Here is a 26520-nt window from a genome sequence, read left to right on the forward strand (position 1 = left end):
CACTGAATTGTGCACTTTAAAATGATGAATTTTACGTATGTGAGTTATAGCTCAATAAAAACAAAACAAAAAACAGTATTGAATGCAGTAACATGGAAGAGCACAGGCTCTGGAGCTGGATATAGGCTTAAGCTTTGGCTTTGCCACTTGCCAGCTATGCAACTAGACTTTATGATTCTGTTTCCTCTTCTGTACGATGTGTAGACTACCTGCTGTGAGTGTCAATTAAGATACCTTGTAAAATGCCTAGTTCAGTGCCTTGCAGCAAGCACTAGGAGACAAAATAGGGTTGGTAGAAATTATTAATATTAGGTAAAACAAGATCAGAAGACAGAGAAAAGGTCTTCATTGTGTTTCATCAGTATTCACCTATTCAACAGCAATCTCCAAGAGCATTCATGCCTCTTTCAAAACATGCTTACTGATCACCTTCTATGAGCCAGGCACTATTCTAAATGCTCCAGGAAATTAACCAACCAGGCCAGGAAAAAATCCCGGGCTCCAGGGAACTTACATTCTAGTGGGAGAGAAACACAATAAGCAAAATAAACAATAGTACTGGAGTAGGGTCGCGGGCAGTGACAGAAAGGAGGACAGAGAGAAAAGGGATGTAAGATACAATTTAAAATAGGGGGATCAAGGTAGGCCTCCTTGAAAAAATACCATTTGATTTGAAGACAGTCTTGACAAAGGAATCACAGGAATAATGTGGCTATCTGGAGGAAGAGCATTCCAGGTAGAGGGAACACCAAGTCAAAGATCTAAAAAGATTATGGAAGGCGGAAGCCAATGTGGCTAGCACAAGACAATGAAGAAGACGAGTGGCTTTCTGGGAGTTGCACACACCAGATTTCAAGGGTAATAAAATAAGTTATAAATAAGACTGCTCTTTCAAGAATTTGGCCTGAGACCAGACATGGTGGCTCACATCTGTGATCTCAGCACTTTGAAAAGTCCAGGCAGGAGGACCACTTGAGACCAGGAGTTCAAGACCAGCCTACGTAACATTGTGAGACCTCATCTCTACAAATAATAAAGAAAAATTAGCCAGGCATGGTGGCATTCACCTATAGTCTTAGCTACTTGGGAGGCTAAGATGGGATGATCGCTTGAGCCCAGGAAGCCAAGGCTGCAGTGAGCCACAATCGTGCCACTGCACTCCAGCGCATGGGTGACAGACCCCCTCTCCAAAAAAAAACAAAAAACAAAAAACAAAAAACAACAAACAAAAAAAGAATTTGGCCCATTACCAGGAGGAAAAGCAAGGACTACTAAAGGAATTATTTTCTACTTTATTTTCAATTTTATGTAGCACCTATAATCCCAGCACTCCGGGAAGCTGAGGGAGGAGGATCACTTGAGCCCAGGGAGTTTGAGAGCAGTTTGGGCAACATAGTGAGAACCTGTCTCTATTAAAAAAAAAAAAAAAAAAATTAATTAGCTAAGTGTGGCAGTGCATGCCTGTAATCCCAGCTACTCAGGAGGCTGAAGTGGGAGGATCACTTGAGCCCACGAGGTCAAGGCTACAGTGAGCTGGGACTGCACCACTGCACTCCAGACCTGAGCGACAGGGCAAGACCCTGTCTCAGAAAAAAAAAATCTTGTGTAGGGGTACCAGTACAATAGAGAGTAAGATCATAAACTCAGAAGTCAAACACACAAAAACCACAGCTTCACCACTAAATAGTCTCAGGTTCCACAGTTGTAAAACAGAGATAACAATACTGATCATCTTCACTTTGCACAGTAGCACAAGACTGTAAAAATGACCATACAAGCTGAAACAGTGCAACCTGATCCTAATCAGAGATAATCACAGAGAATTATGATTCTCCCATGACCTTTAAAAATTTTTGGCAGTTTCCAACACCATGTTTGGAGAAAAGAAAAAAATAATTTTTTTAAAAATAAGACCCCCCCCCCCCCCCCAAATTTTCTCAGCCAGGTATGGGAGCTCACAACTGTAATCCCTGCACTTTGGGAGGTCAAGGTAGGAGAATCGATTGAGCCCAGGAGTTTGAGATCACCCTGGGCAACAAAGTGAGACCCCATCTCTACAAAATAAAAGTTAAAAAGAAATACTTTTGTCTAAGCATTAAAAATTCCTTTATTGTCTATTATAAATGTGTAAGGATATGATATAGTCAACCAATATTTACTTAATGTACTAAATTAAAACATTATAAACACTGAGACAAAATATTTTATTTCCTTGTTAAAAAAAATTTTCAAAAGTAGTTTGAACAATGCTTCCCTGCCTTCTTGTCATTTACATTAGGGTGCAGAATGAGCATCTTTTTTATCCCTTGGTGAATCATCGTATTCCCTTCTAAGTTTGGATCCATTTCCAATATTTTATCCAACGTCTACACTTATTTGTTATGAATATCTTCAAGAGTTCCTTTAATGTGTCGTTTTTAATGATGTCACACATTCTCTTGGACATCATAACCACGTTCCCCATTTAAGTCAAGAAGTTTGCCTTCACTAAGTAGTTCTAGCTGCATAGCTAGAGTTTTCAATAGCTGCAGGGTCAACATTTACACAATCAGCTATTTCTTCCCTTTATATTCTAATCAAATTTCAATTCCAGGTCTATCACTTTTCATTTCTTTGCTGCTGTTGGCTAATTCCCTCTTTCAATTATTCAATTCTGTCAAGTAGTTCATGTGGGTTTATCACTAGGAGAAAAAGAAGCAACACAACTACACACTTTGCATAAACTGAACAGATTTCCAGGGAACTATCACCAACAGACTTTTAAAGAAGTGACATGACTGGTCATGATGCACATCGGTTATTTATGCAGCTATTTGTACACTTAAAAGCTAGCAGCGAAGTTTGTACAGCCACCCTTGAACAACATAGTTTGGGTTTGAATTGCGTGGGTTTATTTATACATGGATTTTGTTCAGTAAGTATATTGAAAATTGTTTCAGAGATCGGCAACAATTTGAAAAAACTCAAATCATGTAATCCAGAAGTACCAAAAAATTAAGAAAAAGGTATATCATGAATGCATAAAATATCTGTAGATACTGGCCTATTTTATCATGTACTACCATAAATATACACAAACCTATTACAGAAAGCTAACCAATCAAAACTTATGCACACAAACACAGGCCATACATGGTGTCATTCGCAGTCAAGGGAAATATAAACAAATATAAAGATGGAGTTTAAATCATAATCAAGCATAAAATTAATTGTAGTACACACTGTACTACTGTAATAATTTCGTAGCCATCTCCTATTGCTATTGCAGCATGCTCAAGTGTTGTGAATATCCACTTAAAATGCCATATGATGCATCTGCATGCGATGCTAATCATCTCCACCTGAGCAGTTCACATCCAGTAAATTGCATGACAGTGAAAAGTGATCATTTGTAGTTCTCATACATTTTCATCATGTTTAGTACAACACTCAAAACATTGAATAACACCATGAAGTTCATATGAAGTGCCACTAGTGATGCTGGAAGTAGTACCAAGAAGTAGAGAAAAGTCATGACATTGTAAGAAAAAGCTGAACTGCCTGATATGTACTGTGAATTGAAATCTGCAGCTGTGGTTGCAGGCGTGAGCCACCGTGCCCACCTTCTGTTGCACTTTTTTTTTTAGACGGAGTTTTGCTCTTGTTGCCCAGGCTGGAGTGCAGTGGCACGATCTCAGCTCACTGCAACCTCCGCCTCCCGGGTTCAAGTGATTCTCTTGCCTCAGCCTCCCGAATAGCTCGGATTACAGGCATGCACCACCATGCCTGGCTAATTTTTCTATTCTTTTTTTTTTTTTTAGTAGAGACAGGGTTTCTCCATGTTGGTCAGGCTGGTCTCGAACTCCTGACCTCAGGTGATCTGCCTGCCTTGGCCTCCCAAAGTCTTGGGATTACAGGTGTGAGCCACTGAGCCTGGCCTTCTGCTGCACTTTTTAATGGCATTTGGGAACCCTTCTCTTGGTCAGCAGAAGCTGCTTCCCCTGTTATCTTGACATTTTTAAAGCCACATCTCCCTTAAATTATCAAACCACCCCTTGCTGGCATTAAATTCTCCAACTCTAGATCTTTCACCTCCCTTTTGCTTTAAATTGTCATATAATTACTTTGCTTTTTCTCGAATCTTACTAGTCTATAGATACGCCTTTCTTATAGCAGCCCTGCACCCACATAAAAGCTGCATTTTCAACACAAGATAAAATTATTTTCGTAAAAAGTGCAGGGTTTTTATGCTTGCTGCTGTAGCAGCTACAGCTTCATGAATTTTCTTTTTTTACAGTGGTCTGCTGAATTCATTTATCAGGAGTTCGAAACCAGCCTGGCCAACATGGCAAAACCCTGTCTCTACTAAAAATACTAAATTTAGCTGGGTGTGGTGGCGAGCACTTGTAATCCAAGCTACTGGAGAGGCTGAGACACGAGAATCGATTGAACCCAGGAGGCAGAGGTTGCAGTGAGCCGAGATGGCACCACTGCACTCCAGACTGGGCAACAGAGCAAGACTCTGTCTCTAAATACATACATATATATACACATATAGATACATACATACATACATACATCTACATCTACTCTAATTTATTTTAGCTCACAGCCCTAATGACAAATCCTTAATTTCATGGCTAACATAAAGTATTAGTAATGAAAAAATATATTAGAAACACACTGTATGATGGGTAAAAATATTCACATTTTCTCCATTAGCAAAACTATAAACAAGTATATAAATAAGCCCCCGGGCTAAAAACAAGGTCCTCAAACTTCTGAATGGTCATCCTTATAAAAAAAAAAAAGTCACTAAGACTAACTTGAGATGTTTAATAAGTTTTATTTCAAAATTAAATGTAAAAAGAACCCATGCTCAAAACCTTGCTTTAAAAAATTGTAAAAAGGAATCAACAACTTTTTTTTCTCCTCCATCTCTCATGTCTCTTAAAAGAACTCTAAAAATAAAAAAAAGATGGCCAGGTACGGTGGTCACGCCTGTAATCCCAGCACTTTGGAAGGCGGAGGTGGGTGGATCACCTGAGGTCAGGAGTTCGAGACCAGTCTGACCAACACGGCAAAACCCTACTAATAGTACAAAATTAGCCAGGCGTGGTGGCACGTGCCTGTAATCCCAGCTACTCAGGAGGCAGAGGCAGGAGAATTGCCTGAACCTGGGAGGCAAAGGTTGCAGGGAACCGAGGTCACGCCATTGCACTCCAGCCTGGGCAACAAGAGCGAAACTCTGTCTAAAAAAAAAAGTGCAGCAGAAGGCCGGGCATGATGGCTCAACGTGTAATCTCAGCACTTTGGGAGGCTGAGGCCGGGGGATTACTTGAGGTCAGGGGTTCAAGACCAGACCTACTAAAAAAATAATAATAATAAATAATAATAATAATAATACAAAAATTAGCCAGGCACGGTGGCCTGGGTGACAGAGCAAGACTCCATCTCAAAAAATTTTTTAAATAAAAAATTTAAAAAGATACCTGTCAATTAATTTATAGAGTAAATTTCTAAGATATCAAAAGTGCTCTCTGCACACAAAAGGGCAAACTGGGGAAACTGAAGCAGACAGGAAATATGTCCAAGGTCGCATGGTTGTAAAACCTGACTTTGTCCCAGCTGTTTCCAGTCAACTACACTACATCTAGTAACAAAGGAGATAAAACTTAAGAGAACTCAATACTACTGTACCATCTGCCATGAAATAAAATCTGTCATCCCCTGATGTTCTCTCCTAACTGAGCTGGGAATAAAATAAGTTCCTCTGGAGTTTAAAACAAAGACAATGGGCAATTATAAAGTAAACAAAAAAAAAACCCACAATTCTTTATTAGGAGAAGACAAGATCAAGAAGTTTTTGAAGCATCAAATATCATGAGTAAATTCCCCTGAAAGCAATCAAACTATAAAGTTACAGGGAAAGGATAGGCTTGGAAAATATTTGGGTGATGGATACAAAGAACAACAGGCTTGTTTGTTTTAACCTGAGCCTGTTACATTGCTCCTTTAAAACAAAGAATGCTATGAAGTAATGTTAATGAATATAACTACTTTTCTCCCAGAACACTACTTGGTGTAGATGAAATAAGGTATTGGAACTGGGTCTAAATCCAGCTTCGATATTTGGCGGCTGTGTTACTTTGGGTTGTTTTATCTCTAGCTGTTTTCTTTTCTGTAAAATGAGTACATACCTTACTCGGTTGTTTTGAAAATTAAATGAAATAATATATGCAAAGCTCGACAAATACTTCTGTGCCCCGTTCTACTTTTCCACCTACTTTTTCCAGTTTTTAAACCTATTTAGAACATGTCATTATCCACACACCAGCTGTTTCTTACCTTTTTAGAAATAAAGTCATGATAGCAAGTTTCCTAAAGGACAGAGGAAATGTTAGCTTTTAATTTTAAATGTTGAAGCTGTAAAGGATGAGGGGAGCTTCCTTCACTCCACTGTCTATAATGCAGAAAGTAGTAATAGTTTCTTTTGTACTGATAGCTACAACCAAAGCTTGCTGTGCCTTAAGTTTTTCCAACTGCTTTTTTTTTATTTTTTTATTTTTAGCAGTTTTTTTGTTTTGTTGTGTTTCATTTTGTTTTAAAGAAGTTCTCATGTCAAGCTGGGATTCCTTCCAGTTCTCAGGAATTGGGCATCTTCCTCATCTATCCCATTTACAGTGTCACATCCCAAAATTCTACAGTATACTACGACAAGAAAGGTTCCCAACCACAACGTAATGGCTCAGAAATCCAGCTATGGAACCATCTCTACTGCCTCTAAAAGTCCTCACGGAACCTCAATAAGTAGGGCAAAGTTATATCTCCTTCCCCAAAATAATACTAAGGATACTTTTAAATAGCTTCTTCACCAGAACCTTTCTACCTTTAAGGTCCAGAGAAAAGAATTTTTGCCAGCCCAGTAGAGAAACACAGCTTATCTTCGAAAAATTATACAATCTACCCCCACCCAGGTATCTTTATTAATGGAAATGATTTTCATTTCCACTTTAAATAGCAGCTATATACCAATCTGTACTGCACAGTGAGAATGGAGATCACAATGTGTTTATGTCCTAGGGAAGGGATGGGATGGTAAACGCTACAACCAACACATACCAAAATATCGACAGAGCTTAATCATAAGGTGGTACAACCTGATGGGTGATTGTTTATTGTTTATTTTTACTTTCTATAATGAATATGCTTTCATATAAAAAAAGTTTTTAAATGATAAAAATGTTAATAGGTTTAGTTCGTGTGTATGATAATAAAACTCAGGCTTCAAATTTTCTTTTTTCTGAAGTATAAAAATCCCGTGGCTGCTAGTTCATGCAAAAATGAAAAAGTAAAACTTGCACATACTACAAAATCTTTCTGTAAAAGCTTATAAAGTCAGCTAACTAGATGGGTTTTATCCAAAATAAGAGTAAGCCAAGTGGTAAAATAAATGGGTATCTGTAGCCCCAATCTCATTTTTAAAATTTTCTGTAGAGTTGCTGCAGGGAAGAAGATTCAATGGTTACATGGACCTTAGGTAGGCATTTCTTAAACAGAACATTTTACAAGAGCATATTGTTAGTTATCAACTGCCAAATCCAAAAGAGAAAAGAGATTTTAATGACATCCACCTGAATATGCTTTTGCAAACCAGCAAAAACAGCCCTGCGCTAAAATGACAAAAGCTTCCAGGAGAAGAGTTAGACGCCACCAACTATCTTAAACATGTTCAAATTACTCATTCCAGGATCAGTTTCATGAGCATACTTGAATTCCAACTCTCCCTTCTACTGATTTCCCAGATAACCGTGCTCAAGTAACTTTGCTCTCTTTATCTCAAAATGATTTTAACTGTCTAAAACCTTTTATTTCTTCTCAGATACATACTACTCCTTTTTTTTTTGGTTTTGAGACAGAGTCTCACTCAGTCGCCCAGGCTGGAGTGCTGTGGCGCAATCTCCGCTCACTGCAAGCTCCGCCTCCCGGGTTCACGCCATTCTCCTGCCTTAGCCTGCCCAGTAGCTGGGACTACAGGCGCCCGCCACTGCGCCTGGCTAATTTTTTGTATTTTTAGTAGAGACGGGGTTTCACTGTGGTCTCGATCTCCTGATCTCGTGATCCGCCTGCCTTGGCCTCCCAAAGTGCTGGGATTACAGGTGTGAGCCACCGCACCCAGCCGATATATACTTCTTAACAATAGGAGCCTTCAGTCTTCAAAGTAAAAAACTAGGATTATAACTATTTCTTAATACCATACTCCTTTGAAAATGTGAAAAGTGAATAAAACTCTTGACATAACATTATTAAAGAGAAGTCTTTAGTTTGCTGGTATAAAATAATGTTCTTAAATCATATTACTCTCTAGAGGATAGTGTTCAGCCATTAAAAATTATGTTGTAGAAGAATACTTAATATTATAGAAAGATGTTCAGGATCCATTAAATGAAAAAAAGCAAATGACATAATCAAACCCAACGTATCTCTACCCACTTAAGCATATTCATAGAAGACAAACTGGAAAGCGTTTAGGACAAAAATGTTAACCATTAGTTTCATCTCTAGGTTACAAAATTATGGGTTTTTTTTATTTTTGCTCTTACTATCAAAACACATGTTCACTGCAGAAAATTAACGCTCATTTTAAAATAGTTTTTAATTCTACCCAGGGAGCAGAACTAGAGGAAGAAAAAATAAAGAGAGAGAAAGTAACCAACATCACAGGCAAGCCTATAATAAAACTGCCCTGTACTTAACAGCTTGGCATCTTTTCACACAGTGTTTTAGAGAGTAAGAAATATCCAGCCCTGGATTTGAATGAATACCCAAAACTTCCCTACCATGAGATTCCTAACTCTTGAAAGTTACTTTTTGGTGCTTTAGCTCCAAAACCTACTGATAAACCTAATTTATATCAAATTCTCTTAAATATATCTGATTGGATTAAGGGATCTCACCAACAAGTGATAGCTTTTTTCTTTTTTCTGTTTTTGTTTTATTTTTTTTTTTTTTTTGAGACAGAGTCTTGCTCTGTCACCCAGGCTGGAGTGCCGTGGTGCAATCTTGGCTCACTGCAATCTCCGCCTCCTGAGTTCAAGCAATTCTCCTGCCTCAGCCTCCAGAGTAGCTGGGATTACAGGTGTGTGCCACCATGCCCAGCTAATTTTTGTATTTTTAGCAGACGGGGTTTCACCATGTTGGTCAGGCTGGTCTCAAACTCCTGACCTCAGGTGATCTACCTGCCTCAGCCTCCCAAAGTGCTGGAATTACAGGCGTGGGCCACCACGCCCGGCCTGGTAACTATTTTCATCTGTTATTCCACCAACTTTCATTTTACAACATAATAAAATAACAGAACCAAAACTTCACAGAATCATCCCCTAACTTCAAGATAATCCAAAGTTAATATGTTTCCTACCCCACCCCATCCCCATGTCCCACCACTCCCACCCAGCCAAATTTTAATTCATTTTCTATGATCTGGTAATAAAATGTTTTCCACACTTGTCAATGAAGAAAATTGGCAATATCGATGTAAAGAATAATAGACTTCATAACACAGCCCTTATAAGAAGGAACCAAATGGTAGTATATATTTGGCATAACCCACGTGCCCTATGACATGAGGATGATCCTGAATAAAACATTTTAATCTTCTCAATCAAGCCTTCCATTTATCAAGGAGGGATATTTGGTAAAAACGGACCCCTAGATGATATCCCTGTAAGTACAGATAAACTGAAAATAACTCAAAGAATCCCTGACAGATGCCTTAAGAGAACTTTTGGGATGCAGTTGTTTTTTTGTTTTTTTAAATCCACACAACTGTTTATCTTTTGAAAGAAAAGAGGCCAGGCCCGGTGGCTCATGCCTGTAATCCCAGCTCTCTGGGAGGACAAGGCAGGCAGATCACCTGAGGTCAGGAGTTCAAGACCAGCCTGGCCAACATGCCAAAACCCTGTCTCTACTAAAAATACAAAATTACCCAGGCATGGTGGTGGGTGCTGGCAATCCCAGCTACTTGGGAGGCTGAGGCAGAAGAATCACTTGAACCCAGGAGGCGGAGGCTGCAGTGAGCCGAGATTGCACCACTGCACTTCAGCCTGGGCGACAGAGCAAAACTCTGTCTTTAAAAAAAAAAAAAAAAAAAGTCAATCCAGGAAATAAACATTTAATATGAAGTTATTTAAATACTATAAACCCATCTGAATCAGAGCAAGCCTAGAAAACCTCTTAACGTCCCCCCCTTCCCCATCCCCTGAGGGTAAGGAAAGAAGCTTTGAAATTTCTTTTTCCAGTTGACAGACAGAATGGATTTAAAAAAAAGAAGTTAAAATAAAGTAACACACATATTCATGTTCTCATTTTCCTTACTAATTCAAGTGTGCCCTGCTGCTATTCAGAAACACTCCAAAGAGAGGCACTTACTTCCTGATTACACATTCAAATAAATGCATAACATGCATTTCAACTTGGAATCACTTTCTTAAGAAATTAACTAGTAGAAATCATGTTACTGCAACATCATGGTTGAAGTCATGCCAAAACCAAAATTTTAATACCTAAAATAACTTCCTTAGCTACACTGACTGTACAAATATATTAAGGCAGTAATATTACCCACTGTAACTCATAAATATTATTATCCTGGTTAGTGTTATTTATTTTTGTGAGCTTAACAAGACAGACTTTTTAATAAAAGGGGAAAAAATGAACCACTTCAAAATGACATTAGAATTTAATAACTTCACTCTTCTTTCCTCAATTCCAAGCTGGCTACAGCAGAACACAAGTCTCTGCAAAGCAGCATATGCTCACACAAGGGTAGTGATCCAGAAGCAGACAGCATCCTTGACACATCCCAAGTCAAAGAAAATACAGCCTCCGCCCTAAAGACTTATAGTTTAAGTCAGGCAGACAACTTTAAGACATAAAATTCCCAGATGACAACCAGCTAATGATTTTTCAGAATTTATATTTTGCTTTTCCTGCTCGAGTTAAATGAAGAGCAAGAAAAAATGGATTAAATGGTAAGACTGAATGGGGTCAATAACAATTTTTAAATTAATTACAGTCTTCAGGAACATCTGAAAGGTAGGAATTGGGAGTGGGAGCACTTCTAACAACATACCAAGCCACAATGGGACCACATGAAAAGAGACATCCACAAAAATAAGAGGAGAAAACAGGATGAAAATTCTACTAAGACAACAAGAGGAAAAGGCAAGATAACAAATGAGAAGCCAGAACTCAAAGGAAGAATATGAGAAAAAAATCAGCTGATTTCTTGCTAGTTTTAATAAAGTTATTGTACTAATCTGAAAAGCTAATTAACTTTAATCTTTTTCAAAATGTTGAATGTTTCCCAGCTACCGCTCTTCCAGAGCATCATTAACACTTTTTGAAATCCATACTCAACATTCCAAAGTAGGAACACTTGTCATTTTTCTCCTGTGAAAAATTAAAGAGCCCATATGTGAGATCAAGCTCATGATCTCAACCCGATTAAAACCACACTAACCAGATCAGATTAAAATGCGATCTCTCTCACACACACCCACACAACGCTCTTCAAAGCTATGTTTTAAGTCTTCACATCATGAACCCAGCAAACCCAGATTCCATTCTGCCTCCTGTCTACGTCTCAAACTTTACTTAAAACAGTCACTGATACTTGTTTTGTCCTAACTACATCTGTCTTTTAACATCTATCTTCCAGGCTGCCTATAGTAGATGTGGGTACATCAGTCTGAAGCTGTCAACATCTGCACTGGACAGGAGACCAATTTTCGCCTCCTTCAATCTTAACTCTAGTCAGTTGCCAGGGAGAAAATCATGCCTCAAGAGCCTGACAGCTTGTGCTCAATAACCTTTTGTCAGGGATGAAATACATTATTTTTCTGAAAATTGCCTTGCCAAGATTCACAGTGAACTATGTATATATACACATACACATACGTGTGTATATATTTTTTTCTCCCTATATACAAATTATTCAAGCTGTACCAAGGAAGATGGCATCTATGTCCTTAGCTTCACTACACAGCTATACACAATTACTGAGATAAATAAAAGAATGTCTCTCCATTAACATCAATTAAGAACTCTCATTTTCCATCCTTTCTTTATAACAATGCCCTAAGAGACCCTCAGTTTTATATGACTGGGTAATTACATGCTTTAGAGATTTTTAAAAAGCTGAGAATGGGTGCAGCACACCAACATAGCACATGTATACATATGTAACAAACCTGCATGCTGTGCACATGTACCCTAGAACTTAAAGTATAATAAAAAATAAAAATTAAAAAAATAAGAACAGCTACAATCAACAGTAATTGCCTCTCTTAAAAAAAAAAAAAAAAGCTGAGACAACAAGTACCATTAGAGTATGCTCACAAATCAACTATAGGTACTAAGATTACCCAGATGCTTGCAAACTCACAGATTTTAACTATTGTGTTAGCAGACAATAAATATTCCAATATTCCTTTCTTGTTCTAAAACTAACAAGACTTTTTTTTTTTTTTTGAGATGGAGTCTCGCTCTGTCTCCAGACTGGAGCACAGTGGTGCAATCTCAGCTCACTGCAACCTCCGCCTCCCGGGCTCAAGCAATTCCCCTGCCTCAGCCTCCCAAGTAGCTGGCACTACAGGCACGTGCCACCATGCCTGGCTAATTTTTTGTATTTTAGTAGAGATGGGGTTTCACCATGTTGGCCAGGAGGGTCTTGATCTCCTGACCTCGTGATCTGCCTGCCTCGGCCTCCCAAAGTGCTGGGATTACAGACATGAGCCACCGCACCCGGCCGACATTTTTTACATAAAAGATGATTTATGTAATGATTGAGATTTAGTATTGAACAACAATGACTGCTTTCAGTAAGTTGAGATCTCCTACTCAAGGAAAATGCATTCACAGTATCAAAGTTTGCCTGAAATGGAATGACCTGAAAGCCAAAACCTAAAAGGAAACATTTCAAAGAAATCTTAAGACAAATCTGTCTAAACATAAATAGATATGAAAGGGGAAAAAACTGTAAGCCAAACATTAAGATGTCTGCTTTTTATTTATGGACAGGAATATTTAGTAAAAGAACTTACTCTATCTTCACCTTCTGGCCATCTGGGGGACAAAGGATGTATAGTTGTCACTATAAAATGGTTTTTCAGCATTGAAGAAGAGGCTGCAGTGAATTACCCAGAGGTTTTCATGGTGTTTGCCATGAGAATAACAACACATACATGAGAGGTGACTGGCTGTGGTTAGTGGTATGATAGTCACAAAATGAAGGTCAAACCAAATGGCAGGCAGTAAGTCACTAGACTTAGCTACAATCAATCCTTGCTCTGTTCAGCAGCACTCAATCACCTTTTCCCACACTACCATAATCTTGTCCTACCATTAAAACCAAAATTACAGACACATACAATCATTTCTTGATTTTCTATTCCAAGGTAATTTAACCTCTGCTATGCCATCAGATTAGTAAAGAGAAATCTAAAACATCAGCATCTCCAGCCCAATGAGCCATGTCTCAATTTTTGAAACCTTGGTGGAATTCCAATTAAAAAGAAAAATAACAGGGCTTCAACAAATCAACAGAGAAAGGAGCACTAATGTTTATCGATACTTATCACTGCCCTAGGAACTCACACAAACACCATCTTTCAGATGTATTAATAAACATTAATGTGTGATTAATAAACACAAAATAAGGTTTGACATCCATTACAAGCAAATAATGCAAACATTTTAAAAGGCAGCATTTTACACCTGTAAGAACACAGGTTCTTAACAGCACACACTGCCTCAACACCATCCTAAATGACTCAAGTCACAGGAAAATAAATTACTACAATTTTTCACATACCAGGTCCCTTACTTTTAACAACTGAAAAGATCAGCTACTTGCACAGGCCCTGCTGGCAGTTAACAATGCATGACAATTGGCCAATTCTCTCTTTCCATCAATTCTGTTATAGCAGTCCCTTCCTGCACAGCTCCATTTCACTCCCCACTACTATGGTCATCTCCAGACTCTAGGTCCTGCCTCTGGGCTGTCTACCAATCACTTTAACCCTTCCTGCACACAGCTAACACTAATCTCCCTGCAAAAACTCCACTTTTCCTCATATTCTGTATTGCCCAGATGGTGGAACTTCTTAAAACAGGAAGAAAATTAAAGAGACAAAGTTCAGTTTCTAAGGGAAAAAAAAGCTTTTAAAATAAACACAAACCAATACTGGAAAGAGCTCCTCCTTGAGGTAGTAAGTGAGTCCTGTGTCACTTGATATATTCAAGCATATGGGACCTGAACCATGTAATGCCACATGGCATTCCCAGCCATCCTCTAAATATGCTCCAAACTAGATTAAACCTCTCCTGCAGCCGGGTGTGGTGGCTCACGCCTATAATCCTAACACTTCGGGAGGCCAAGGTGGGTGAATCACGAGGTCACTAGTTTGAGACCAGCCTGGCCAATGTGGTGAAACCCCATCTCTACTAAAAATACAAAAATTAGCCAGGTGTGGTGGCACACGCCTGCAGTCCCAGCTACTCGGGAGGCTGAGGCAGGAGAATCGCTTGAACCCAGCAGGCGAAGGTTGCAGTGAGCTGAGATACCACCACTGCACTCCAGCCTGGATGACAGAGCAAGACTCCATCTCAAAAAACAAAACAAAACAAAACAAAAACCTCTCCTGCCAGCAGTGCTCAACATGACTAGCATCCACCTCCAGCCAGGGACCTCACTGTTCCTCATGCCCATCTTGCACAGTCTATTTTTCTTACCTGGATGAGTTTCCTCCTGCTCCCTTTTTCTACCTTTCAAGATCCAGTGCAAGCTCAAACACCTTTAGTAAACTTTCCCAATCCCATGCTTATCCTCCCATTCCTCTGCCACTCATGCTATTAATTATTTTTCGTATTCATGTATCATTATAAGCTCTAGGGGGGAAAAAAAAAACAGGAAAAACAGCCTCCTATGTGCTAGAGTATCACCTCCTGCTCAGGGACCACACACTATCAACCAGCCCATTCCTCACTCAGATTTCCGTGACACAAGCTTCTTCCCAGGAAATCTACTGTTGCTCAGGGCACGAATCATCTATTTGGCCCCTTTACTGAGCAAAATATGATTAGAAGCAGTACAGGAACACAAAAAGGTGGATTTCGTTTTCTTTGGGTCTTCTCCTCCTTCACTGACCCAGAAATGCCCATGAGCTATAGGGAAGAAGCTACAGAAGTAGCAGTAAGACTCTGATCCTGGCCTTTGAGATCCAAGTATAAATTGTGGCTAATGGATTATAAAACACTGTTCTAGTAAGAAGCTGTTCATCACTCCACTTCAAATTTAACATTAATGGGCCTCTGTTCATAATGTCTGTCCTTTTTCAAAGAAGCTTCATTTAGGTCTTCTCATCTCTGTCCCCTGAAAGTCCCCTATCCGGCTTAAGAGCCTTCTTTTTCTGGTCAGAGCCCTATTCAAGGATTCATAAAATACATTTATGTACCACAAGGCAGCTGCTACTCTTTATCTACTGTTAAAATGTACATGTATGGGGAATGTCTGCTAATGGGTATGAGGTTTCTTTTGGGGGGTGATAAAAATGTTCTGGAATTAGATCATGGTGATAGCTGTACAACTCTGAATACCCTAAAAAACACTACATTATACACTTTAAATGGGTGATTTTTATGGTATGTGAAATTATATCTCAATTTTTTAAAAAAACCATAAGATTCTCCACCCCTACCCATGCATTTACATTTGGCACTGGAAAGGAAAACACACTTTAAATTTTGAGAAAAGAGTATTTTCTCTTACTGTATTTCTTGGAGAATAATCAATTTTCTTACTCAAACATTTAAGTGCCTATCACGGACCAGGTACTATCTTAGATACAAAAAGAATGGTCACCAGACCAGCACAGAACCTGCACTGCTGGAGCGTGGAGAGGAAAAGGCAACCAATTTAAATTACCACTGTGATAAGCACTAAGACGAAAAAGTACAAAGGTAAGACTGATCTAATCAGGATGGGGGGGATATGGGAGGTAAACAGGATCCTAAAATAAGAAAAGAGCACATCTAAGAGACATATGTACACCTCCACCTATATAAGGTAGCTACTCAAAAACTAAGCAGATTAGTAGTACAATTAAACTCCTAGATCACAGAGATTTGGAAGCCATGCAATTGGTGACTGGCTCCTATCCACCACATATGGCTCACCTGACCATTTCATTAGCCTTGAAGTCAAATGATCCTAAGTTTTTATGTACATGAATGTTTTTTAACATCACTTAGAGCACTATGGTGAAACTTTAGTATACTCATAAATGTGCATATTCATTATTCATGTAATCAGGGTCTAACACAAAAAGAAAGTTACACATCAAAAACTGTGTACATTCCAATTTCTGGTTATTATGATTGCACGGGAAGCAATGGACATGTACAAACCCTAAGACACAGAAGGTCTAATTTTTGGCTCTAAAGTGCAATAAATAAACACATAAATAACTACCTTTTTGAAGACAGTAAGCTCATATCTTTAACAGCCTGGGAAAACCCTAGATCAGGGTTAGCAAACTACGGCCTGTAATTTTTCTGAATTTTATTAGAACAGAGCCATGCCCCATGCCCATTTCTTTTTATCTTGTCTATAGCTGCTTCCCAATACAACAGCAGAGCTGAATATTAATCGTTTCAACAGAGACCTGTTTTTTTTTTTTGGAGACAAGAGTCTCGCTCTGTCGCCCAGGCTGGAGTGCAATGGCACGGTCTCGGCTCACTGCCAGCTCCGCCTCCCAGGTTCACGCCATTCTCCTGCGTCAGCCTCTTGAGTAGCTGGGTCTACAGGCGCCCACCACCAAGCCCGGCTAATTTTTTGTATTTTTAGTAGAGACCGGGTTTCACTGTGTTAGCCAGGGTAGTTTTAATCTCCTGATCTCGTGATCCGCCCACCTGGGCCTCCCAAAGTGCTGGGATTACAGGCGTGAGCTACCTCGCCCAGCCCAGAGCCCTTATGATCAGAAAAGCCAAAAATACTACCTGGCCTTCTGGAAGAAATTTGCCAACCCCCATCCTAAACAACGTCAACACTGATTCAGAACAAAGACATCTTAAAAATCCTTTAAAAACTAAGTGTTTCAGTGGATGGCGTTATTTTTATTTATCAGAAAAATTCAGAACAGTTAGGTCAGGGTTTTACGTAAATGCTCAGGACCACTGAAACCAGGGCAGGGCAAAGTGTTTGTATAAATTTTCTTTTGCTGCCTAAGAAATTCCAAGAGGTGGCGGCTTAAAACAATTACTAACTCCCAGAGTTTTCTATGGGTCAGGGATTTGGGGTTGGTCAGGACTGATGTTGTCTGAAACTTGACTAGAGGTGGAGGATCTGCTTCCTAGGTGGTTCACTCACATGCCTGACAAATGTGTGCTGACTGATGGTTGGAGACTTCAGTTCTTCTCCATAGGACCTCCTGAGTGCACTCATGACATAGCGGCCAGCTTCCCCCAGAGAGAATAATCCATGAGAAAAAGTGGAGTGGATACGGCCCCATTTTCATAACTTTGCTACCAAAGTAAATAGTACGACTTCTACCACATTCTAGTCATTGTAGAAATTACTAAATTCAGGGCCAGGTGCGGTGGCTTATGCCTGTAATCCCAGCACTTTGGGAGGCCGAGGCGGGCTGATCACGAGGTCAGGAGATCGAGACCATCCTGGCTAAAATGGTGAGACACCGTCTCTACTAAAAATACAAAAAATTAGCCGGGCATGGTGGTGGGCGGCTGTAGTCCCAGCTACTCCGGAGGCTGAGGCAGGAGAATGGCGTGAACCCGGGAGGCAGAGCTTGCAGTGAGCCAAGATTGCGCCACTGCACTCCAGCCTGGGCGACAGAGCGAGACTCCGTCTCAAAAAAAAAAAAAAAAAAAATTACTAAGTTCAACCCATGTTCAAGAGTTAGGCTCTATTTTTTTTAAGGGAGGGGTGTCCAAAGAATCTGCAGACCTATTAACACCACTACAGGGTTTCAAACGATGAGTAAATGGCTTCAACGACATAGCCAACAAGTCTCAGTTGATTAAGCAATCTGTGCTTCATATTTTTGTAATGCGTATTTTGTTCTATTTATGACAGAAAAGAGATCTTATCGCCATTTGTTAAGATTCTCCAAAGAAAAAAGTAAGCCAAGAGAAAAAAGTAAGGCATTTCAGCTTTTCATATCTGATGCAATAATGATGATGGGAGGAAGTTATATTTTGGTTTTGGCTCTTTTTTTCCAAAGAGAAGGCAAATTATGGTGGACAGGTCATGATAATAAATAATTGCAAAACTAGACTAGGACAGAAAGGTCCCTATGATTCAGAACCACATAAAAGATTATCATATACAAACAAAAATAACAAGAGAAATTCAGATATGCACTCAAAATTGTGGGGGTTTTGGGGAGCAAGGAGTGTATATTATACCATGATTGCTACATATTTGCATTGGAGAAACTTCTGAAATAAGAAACATATAAAGTCAAATTTAAAATTACCTACAACAATTAAATGCACTTTGAAAATAAATGTGGCCAGGCGCAGTGGCTCACGCCTGTAATCCCAACACTTCGGGAGGCCAAGGTGAGCAGATCACTTGAGGTCAGGAGCTCGAGACGAGCCTGCCAACAAGGCGAAACCCCATCTATACTAAAAATACAAAAATTAGCTGGGTGTGGTGGCATATGCCTGTAATCCCAGCTACTTGGGAAGCTGAGGCAGGAGAATCGCTTGAACCCAGGAGGTGGAGGTTGTGGTGAGCCAAGATCGCACCACTGCATCCCAGCCTGGGCGACAGAGCAAGACTCCAACTCAAAAAAAGAAAGAAAAGAAAAGAAACGTCAGTCACTAGACCCAGCAAACACTTGCCCAAACTCGTCTGTTAATATAATTGTGAGTTTCGTTATAGAAGACAAGAAGGGCTGGGGAGGAGAATGTACCACAGAATACAATTAAGTAATAGCCTGATTTCCTCAACAGCAAGCTGAAAAACTGTCCTGAACTGGACTATTAAACTACTTTAAAATAAATTCATTCAAAACCCACTGTACTGGGTTGAATAGCATCGCCCAAAAATTCATGTCCACCTGGAACCTGTGAATGTAACTTTATTTGGAAACAGGGTCTTTGCATATGATATCAAGTTATGATGAGGTTACACTGGATTAAGGTGGGCCCTAATTCAATGCTTGATGTCCTTATAAGAAGAGGGAAATTTGGACACAGAGACACAAAAAAAGAAAAGTATACGATAACAAAGGCAGAGACTGGAGTAATGTGTCTACAAGCCAAGGAATGCTAAGGATTGCTGGCAACCAGAAGAAGCTGGGAAAGAGGCATGCACAGATTCTTCCTAAGTCCCAACAAGGAATCAAGCCTGCCAACACCTTAATTTCAGATTTCTGGCCTTCAGAATGACGAGAGAATAAATTTCTATTATTCTAAGCCACCAAGCTTGTAATAATTTATGTTATAGAAGCCCTAGGAAACTAACATACCTGCCTAATTAGTACTGTGGAATTCTAATAATTTCATCATTTTCAGTATTAGAAATATCTTCAGCCTGAAAACTGAAAAAATATTTACCACTTAAGGTTATTTGTTCACAAATTAGAAAACAACTGGAGATGTCATCTCCACCTAAGGCACTGCCCATTTTTGGGTACTGCCACAGGGATGAATCTGACATAAGACTCTGGACTACGCAATCTACCATCAGGCATGGAAGATCTATGAAGTTCTCCCAAGGGCTAGTAAAGCACCTGTAAATAGCAGGGCTCCATTTACCTTAGCTGATATCCAATAACCAAAAAAACCTACATCACTGTTGAAATTCTCCGACTGGAAAAGAAACCTAACACACAACTACAGATTTCAAGGCCGGGCGCTGTGGCTCATGCCTGCAATCCCAGCACTCTGGTAGGCCGAGGCAGGCAGATTGTTTGAGCTTGGGAGTTTGAGACCAGCCTGGGCAACTACTGAAACCCCATATCTACTAAAAATAAAAACTGCAGGTTTCAAGAAGTTTATCTTCCATATTTAAAGTCTTCCTTCCACATTTGTAACATAATAAGGACAATCTTTCTAGCATTAATTATTGCTAAACTGTGGATTACCATTTTACTTTTTATCAATTCTGAGTTTCCCAAAACATGATTCCTTTATGCCCAGATTTATTTATGTCAAGCTCCAACCAGTGCAAATATGCATGGCTGATTTAACATACTATTCTGACACAATAGGACAATTTCTAGAGTATTTTCAGAGTAGGTAGATATTTTTCCATTTTATCACACCCATCTCTTCAGCATGAACTAAAAAGAAGTATTACACAGGATGAAAAAGTAAACTTCTGTCCCATTTGTTTCCTATCAAATTGTGTTACAACATTTCTAAGACTTATTACTTGAAATACCCAAGAGAAGTGGATTCAGATTCTCCAGATGTCCCTCTGCAAGCATCTCTCATGATTAAAATGAGCCAGTCCAACTTAATACATCTCCAATAACTAAGTAAGTTACTGAGCAACTGGCAAGCTTAAGAATGAGAATTAAAATATGAGCCAATCCAACTTAATACATCTCCAATAACTAAGTAAGTTACTGAGCAATTGGCAAGCATAAGAATGAGAATACTGACCACAAAAAAAATCTTCAAACACTGATTTTCTAGAAAGGCCTGCCTCTCTTTACCTAAAAAGCAGTAATGACCTACCTTGTTTTCGAACATCTTCTACAGCAGCCACAAGCTCCTCCTTGAGAAACTGGCTCTCCTTCGCAATTTTATCCCCCTTCTCCAAGAAATTCTCAGTTGCTTGTTCAACAGATGCAGCCAAAACATGGGCCTTCTTAGAACGACCTCTCTTCTTATTAGAGGGCCCCTTACTATTGGTGTTTACCAGGGTTGTAACCTAAAAGTTTCATTTTTAACATTAAACTGGAGTCAATTAAAATGACTTATATCTTTAAAGACAGCAAGATTAAGTTATTCTTTAAAAAAACCACGAGATTCCACTGAGCATTAACATACAATTCCCCATATTTAAGATATACAGCAATGATGCTATATTTAATTTCCAAAATAATTCAGCTTTCTCAATGTGTATAGAATTATTTAACACATTTTAATTTCTCAAATATGATCATTAGGTTTTTAGTTTGATTTTACAAATTAAAAAATGATTAGAGACAAGTTAGATGTCTCTACTATATGTCACCAAGATATTCCAGAAAGAGGTTAACAATGAACTTAGCTTTATCTGGAGATCACACTGCCACTGTTTCCAAACTTTGCAAAACGTTTTAAGGTAATTTGCTTCTGAAGTCTTTTCACAGTTTATTCACACAAATCTCAGCAATTAATTAGTAAAGGCCCCTAATAAAGGAATGATTGCCCAAAGAAGCCTACAGTGATGATGCTTTATGTCCTAGAACATTTTCATCATTAATTCACATAACACCAGATGATCTGTAGGTTAAAGATGATTAAGATATGTTATAGTGTAAATTTGCCAAACAAGACTCATTTTCTCTCTCTCTCTGAATCTCTCACATACAAACAATAGACACACTATTGCAAAACACTAAAAGTACACAGCTAGTTGCTAACAGTTTATGAACCACCCTAACATTGTGACATTTGTAACATAATATACCAAACCTAAACCCTCAAGTTGAATTACCTGCTAATTAATCCCACACAGTGAAAGGTGTGTTAAGCAGAGTGCGAGACCTTAACAATCAAGGATCCAGATCCCACCTTTCTTGGGTTTCCCCTCTAAAGAAAGGTGAAGTATCTGCAAAGCACAAACATTTGCAAAGTTGCACCACATACCACGGACCCCAGTTACTAGCAATAAGACTGAAGAAAACGACAGCAGCAGCATTCTCAAGGGTTAACTAAACCCATGCATCAATATTTAAATCATCTAAGAACTGTCACCTAAACTCAAGTACTGGAATTAAGGCTTTGAACTAAATAACCTTGCTCTTATGGTTGTTACCCAGGCCTGTGCTATAGAACCATGTTTCAATGTATTTGTGTTTTCAGATTCTTACCTGTGTAACAAGAGGCTCCAACAGTCTCTCAACTGCCAGAGTCCTGATCTCTAGACTTTTGGGATCCCACTTGAAGTTTATGTTGCCTGCGTGGACAGCAGTCATTTCTAAATAAGAAACATAAAGTCAGTCAGGCTAACATCAAACCCAAACATGAAATATGTAACAAATCTTCTCCTACTTTGAGACTTTTGCATCAGGAAAGCTATATTCACTACAGATGAAAAAATTCTAACTAGCCTGCACATGAAGACCCAGTAAACCTTACAACCTCTTAATATTTAATGATTTCAGGCTTACAAATAGTAGGGGTACTACAAGAGGGCATTCCCAAACACACAGAACGTTTCCCTTTGGGCTTCTCTAGTGCCAAGACTTCCTACCTCAGTTCCTACTCACTTTATCTGCCCCACCTTTAGAAACAAGATGAAAAGCTACAGTGAATGAAAGCTACTTTCTTTTTTTTTTTTTTTTTTTTTGAGACAGAGTCTCGCTCTTTCACCCAGGCTGGAGGGCAGTGGCGCGATCTCATCTCACTGTAAACTCCGCCTCCTGGGTTCACGCCATTCTCCGGCCTCAGCCTCCCAAGTGGCTGTGACTACAGGCGCCCGCCATCAAGCCCTTGTTTTGCATTTTTAGTAGAGACGGGGTTTCACCGTGTTAGCCAGGATAGGATGGTCTTGGTCTCCTGACCTCATGACCCACCTGCCTCGGCCTCCCAAAGTGCTGGGATTATAGGTGTGAGCCACCGCGCCCAGCCGAAAGCTACTTTCAAAGACACTGCTTCAAAAACGAATACAGAAGATCCGGATTTTTCCTACTCCACAACATTTATGGTATAGTAGTATCTAAAAGGTATGCCTCACTTCATTTTTTGATGGATTCCTAGAGAAGGACTTGTCTTATTCTATTAAAACATAATGTTTAAATCGGCTGCCCTCTGCACCCACAGCTATTATCACTCATACCCAGAAGAAATTTCAAATCACACTTAGTCAAATATCACTGTATCAGTGTCAAGGGAAACTTCTGTCAGACAGCGGCTTTAAGAATAGGGAGAAAACATCAACGAAAATAACAAGCAGTTAGTCTTTTCTTCTAAAAGTAGTGCCTTCAATTATTAAAGAAAAAAAGAAAAGAAAAGGCATGAAGTTGACGTAAACGCTAATATAAACTTTCTAGACAACAAACTGCTAGTAGACATTTAAAAGCTTAAAGGCTGCACGTGGTGGCTCACTCCTGTAATCCCAGCACTTTGGGAAGCCAAGGCGGGCAGATCGCTTGAGGTCGGGAGTCTGACAACAGCCTAACCAACACGGATAAACCCTGTCTCTACTAAAAATACAAAATTAGCCAGCCTGGTGGTGCACGCCTGTAATCCCAGCTACTCGGGAGGCTGAGGCAGGAGAACCGCTTGAACCCGGGAGGCAGAGGCTGCAGTGAGCCGAGATCGCGCCATTGCACTCCAGCCTGGGCAACAAGAAAAAAACTCCATCTCAAAAAATAATAATAAAAATTTAAAAAATAAAATCTTGGCCGGGCGCAGTGGCTCACGCCTGTAATCCCAGCACTTTGGGAGGCTGAGGCGGGTGGATCATGAGGTCAGGAGATTGAGACCATCCTGCCTAACACGGTGAAACCCTGTCTCTACTAAAAATACAAAAAAAAATTAGCCAGGCGCGGTGGCGGGCGCCTGTAGTCCCAGCTACTCGGGAGGCTGAGGCAGGAGAATGGCGTGAACCCAAGAGGCAGAGCTTGCAGTGAGCATAGATAGTGCCACTGCAGTCCAGCCTGGGTGACAGAGCAAGACTCCGTCTCAAAAAAATAAAAAATAAAATAAATAAATAAAATAAAATCTTTAAAAAGTGCATTCGTATGACCCAGAAAATCTACTGCTAAAATCTTATTCTAAAGTTAAGGAACATGTAAAAACTTGGATACAATGATGTTCACAACACCACTTTATATAAACATTAAAAGTTATAAATTACCTAAATTTCAAACAACAGATCACTCAATAAAATATGTAACAATGACACAATGGGCTACAATGCTACTCTTAAAAACAATGTTGGCAAATTAAAAAACAAAACCACCAGCCCGGCCAACATAGTGAAACCCCGTTTCTATTAAAACTACAAAAATCAGTCCAGTGTGGTGGCACACACCCATAATCCCAGCTACTCAGGAGGCTGAGGCAGGAAAACCACTTGAACCTGGGAGGTGGAGGTTGCAGTGAGCCAAGATCGCACCACTGCTCTCCAGCCTGGGCAACAGAGCAAGCTTTTGTCTCAAAAACAAACAAAAAAAACCCAGTGTTATCAGTGCCCAAGTATTTATTTCTATTAAATACCATGTGCATGGTGGTTCATGCCTATGATACCAGCACTTTGGGAGGCCAAGGCAGGAGGATCACTGAAGCCCAGGAGTTTGAAACCAGCCTGGGCCACATAGAGAGACCCCATCTCTACTTATTTTTTTTTAAAAAAGGGACCATTTCCCATTAATAGAAACCAAGGTTCCAGGTCTGAAGCACTGTATTGTGCAGAAAGGGGACAAGACTAACACGATCATATCAAAAGACACAGGAAGCAAGGGCTCCCACCAGCCAAATTTAGGACAACTATCAAAGAGAATAATGACTATAACTGTCTATAACTAAATAATTAAATAAATATCTTTAAGACCATAGGGATCCTCAAAAGAAAGGGTATGGGGAGGGAATTTCTTTACCATGAATCTAGAATAGAATTAGAAAATGAACATCTTGCAACCCCCACTGGTAATAACTGATCCAGCCAAGGATTAGCAATGAATGTCAAAACCACTGGGTGAAAACTGGCCGGGCGTGGTGGTTCACGCTTGTAATCCCAGCACTTAGGGAGGCCAAGGTGGGTGGATCACCTGAGGTCAGGAGTTCCAGACCAGCCTGGCCAATGTGGTGAAACCCTATCTCTACTAAAAATACAAAAATTAGCCAGGCGTGCTGGGGGGTGCCTGTGATCTCAGCTACTCAGGAGGCTGAGCCAGGAGAATCACTGGAACCTCGGAGGCAGAGGTTGCTATGAGCCGAGATCATGCCACTGCACACCAGCCTAGGCAAAAGAGAAAGATTCCATCTCAAAAAAAAAAAAAAAAAAACATAACTTTGAACTAGATCCCTCATAAAAGACTACCAACCACTGCCTTCTTCAGAGAGCTTTAGTGGAGATTAGATAAAACAAAGTATGATCCATTGAATAATGCGTGAGTCCATGCTAATATGAATAAAGAAGGAAAAGTTCTTCCAAACAATAGGAAACAAACTAATAAATGTAGAAAGAATAATGTATTTAGAAAAATCAGCATTCAGGAACCATAATATTAATTGCTTCAGGCAAGAATCAAAGAATGCTAACCAAGTAGATTAGCATTCAGTTTCTCAGTAGTGTGATCTAGTGCCATAGTAACTCCCAAAAGATTATTTATTTATGACAAATGGGGGAAATAGTAACTTCACAGTCCAGAAACCTGAGATGCCACCTTAACCAAGTAATCAAAATTAACATCCCTAATAAGGGCACAAACCCACACCATGTACCTCCTAACACGACGCGCTGAGAAGAATACAACATCACCTCTGTGTTATTTCGCCTGAAAATTACATAATCTCAACTAGTCATGAGGAAACATCAAATTCAAAGGGTGAGACGGTCTACAAAATAACTGGCTGTAGTCTTGAAAAATATCAAAGCAGCCGGGCACGGTGGCTCACGTCTGTAATCCCAGCACTTTGGGAGGCCGAGGCGGGAGGATCACAACTTCAGGAGATCAAAACCATCCTGGCGAACGCTGTGAAACCATGTCTCTACTAAAAATACAAAAAAATTAGCCGGGCATGGTGGCAGTCGCCTGTAGTCCCAGCTACTCGGGAGGCTGAAGCAGGAGAATGGCATGAACCTGTGGGGGGTGGAACTTGCAGTGAGCGGAGATGGTGCCACTGCACTCCAGCCTGGGCCACAGAGCAAGACTCTGTTTAAAAAAAAAAAAATAGATTAAGAAACATTTCCAGAGGCCGGGCACGGTGGCTCACGCCTATAATCCCAGCACTTTGGAAGGCCAAGGCAGGCGGATCACGAGGTCAGGAGATCGAGACCATCCTGCCTAACACGGTGAAACCCCATCTCTACTAAAAATACAAAAAAAAAAATTAGCCGGACATGGTGGTGGGCGCCTGTAGTCCCAGCTACTTGGAAGGCTGAGGCAGGAGAATGGCATGAACCCGGGAGGCGGAGGTTGCAGTGAGCCGAGATCACACCACTGCACTCCAGTCTGGGCGACAGAGCAAGACTCTGTCTCAAAAAAAAAAAAAAAAAAATTTCCAGATTAAAGGAGGCTAAAGAGACTTAAACACAGTGATTCTGGACTGAAATTGTGTTGAGAAAGGGAA

General features: G+C 39.9%; 1 protein-coding gene across 4 annotated transcripts in view; it reads right to left on the reverse strand.

Moving 5' to 3' along the window:
- CTNNA1 (catenin alpha 1) overlaps positions 1-26520 on the reverse strand; it is a 181543-nt gene that overhangs the window by 132190 nt on the left and 22833 nt on the right. For all 4 annotated transcript variants that reach the window (XM_030828542.1, XM_030828562.1, XM_030828553.1 and 1 more), the window contains exons 2-3: positions 22092-22198; positions 20749-20944 (exon numbers count right to left, since the gene is read on the reverse strand). In XM_030828542.1, the coding sequence (XP_030684402.1) occupies positions 20749-20944; positions 22092-22196 (301 nt within the window). In that variant the 5' untranslated portion in view covers positions 22197-22198. The remainder of the gene's footprint in view (positions 1-20748; positions 20945-22091; positions 22199-26520) is intronic.

The sequence above is a fragment of the Nomascus leucogenys genome, chromosome 2, assembly GCF_006542625.1.
Source record: "Nomascus leucogenys isolate Asia chromosome 2, Asia_NLE_v1, whole genome shotgun sequence".
Classification (NCBI taxonomy): domain Eukaryota; kingdom Metazoa; phylum Chordata; class Mammalia; order Primates; family Hylobatidae; genus Nomascus; species Nomascus leucogenys.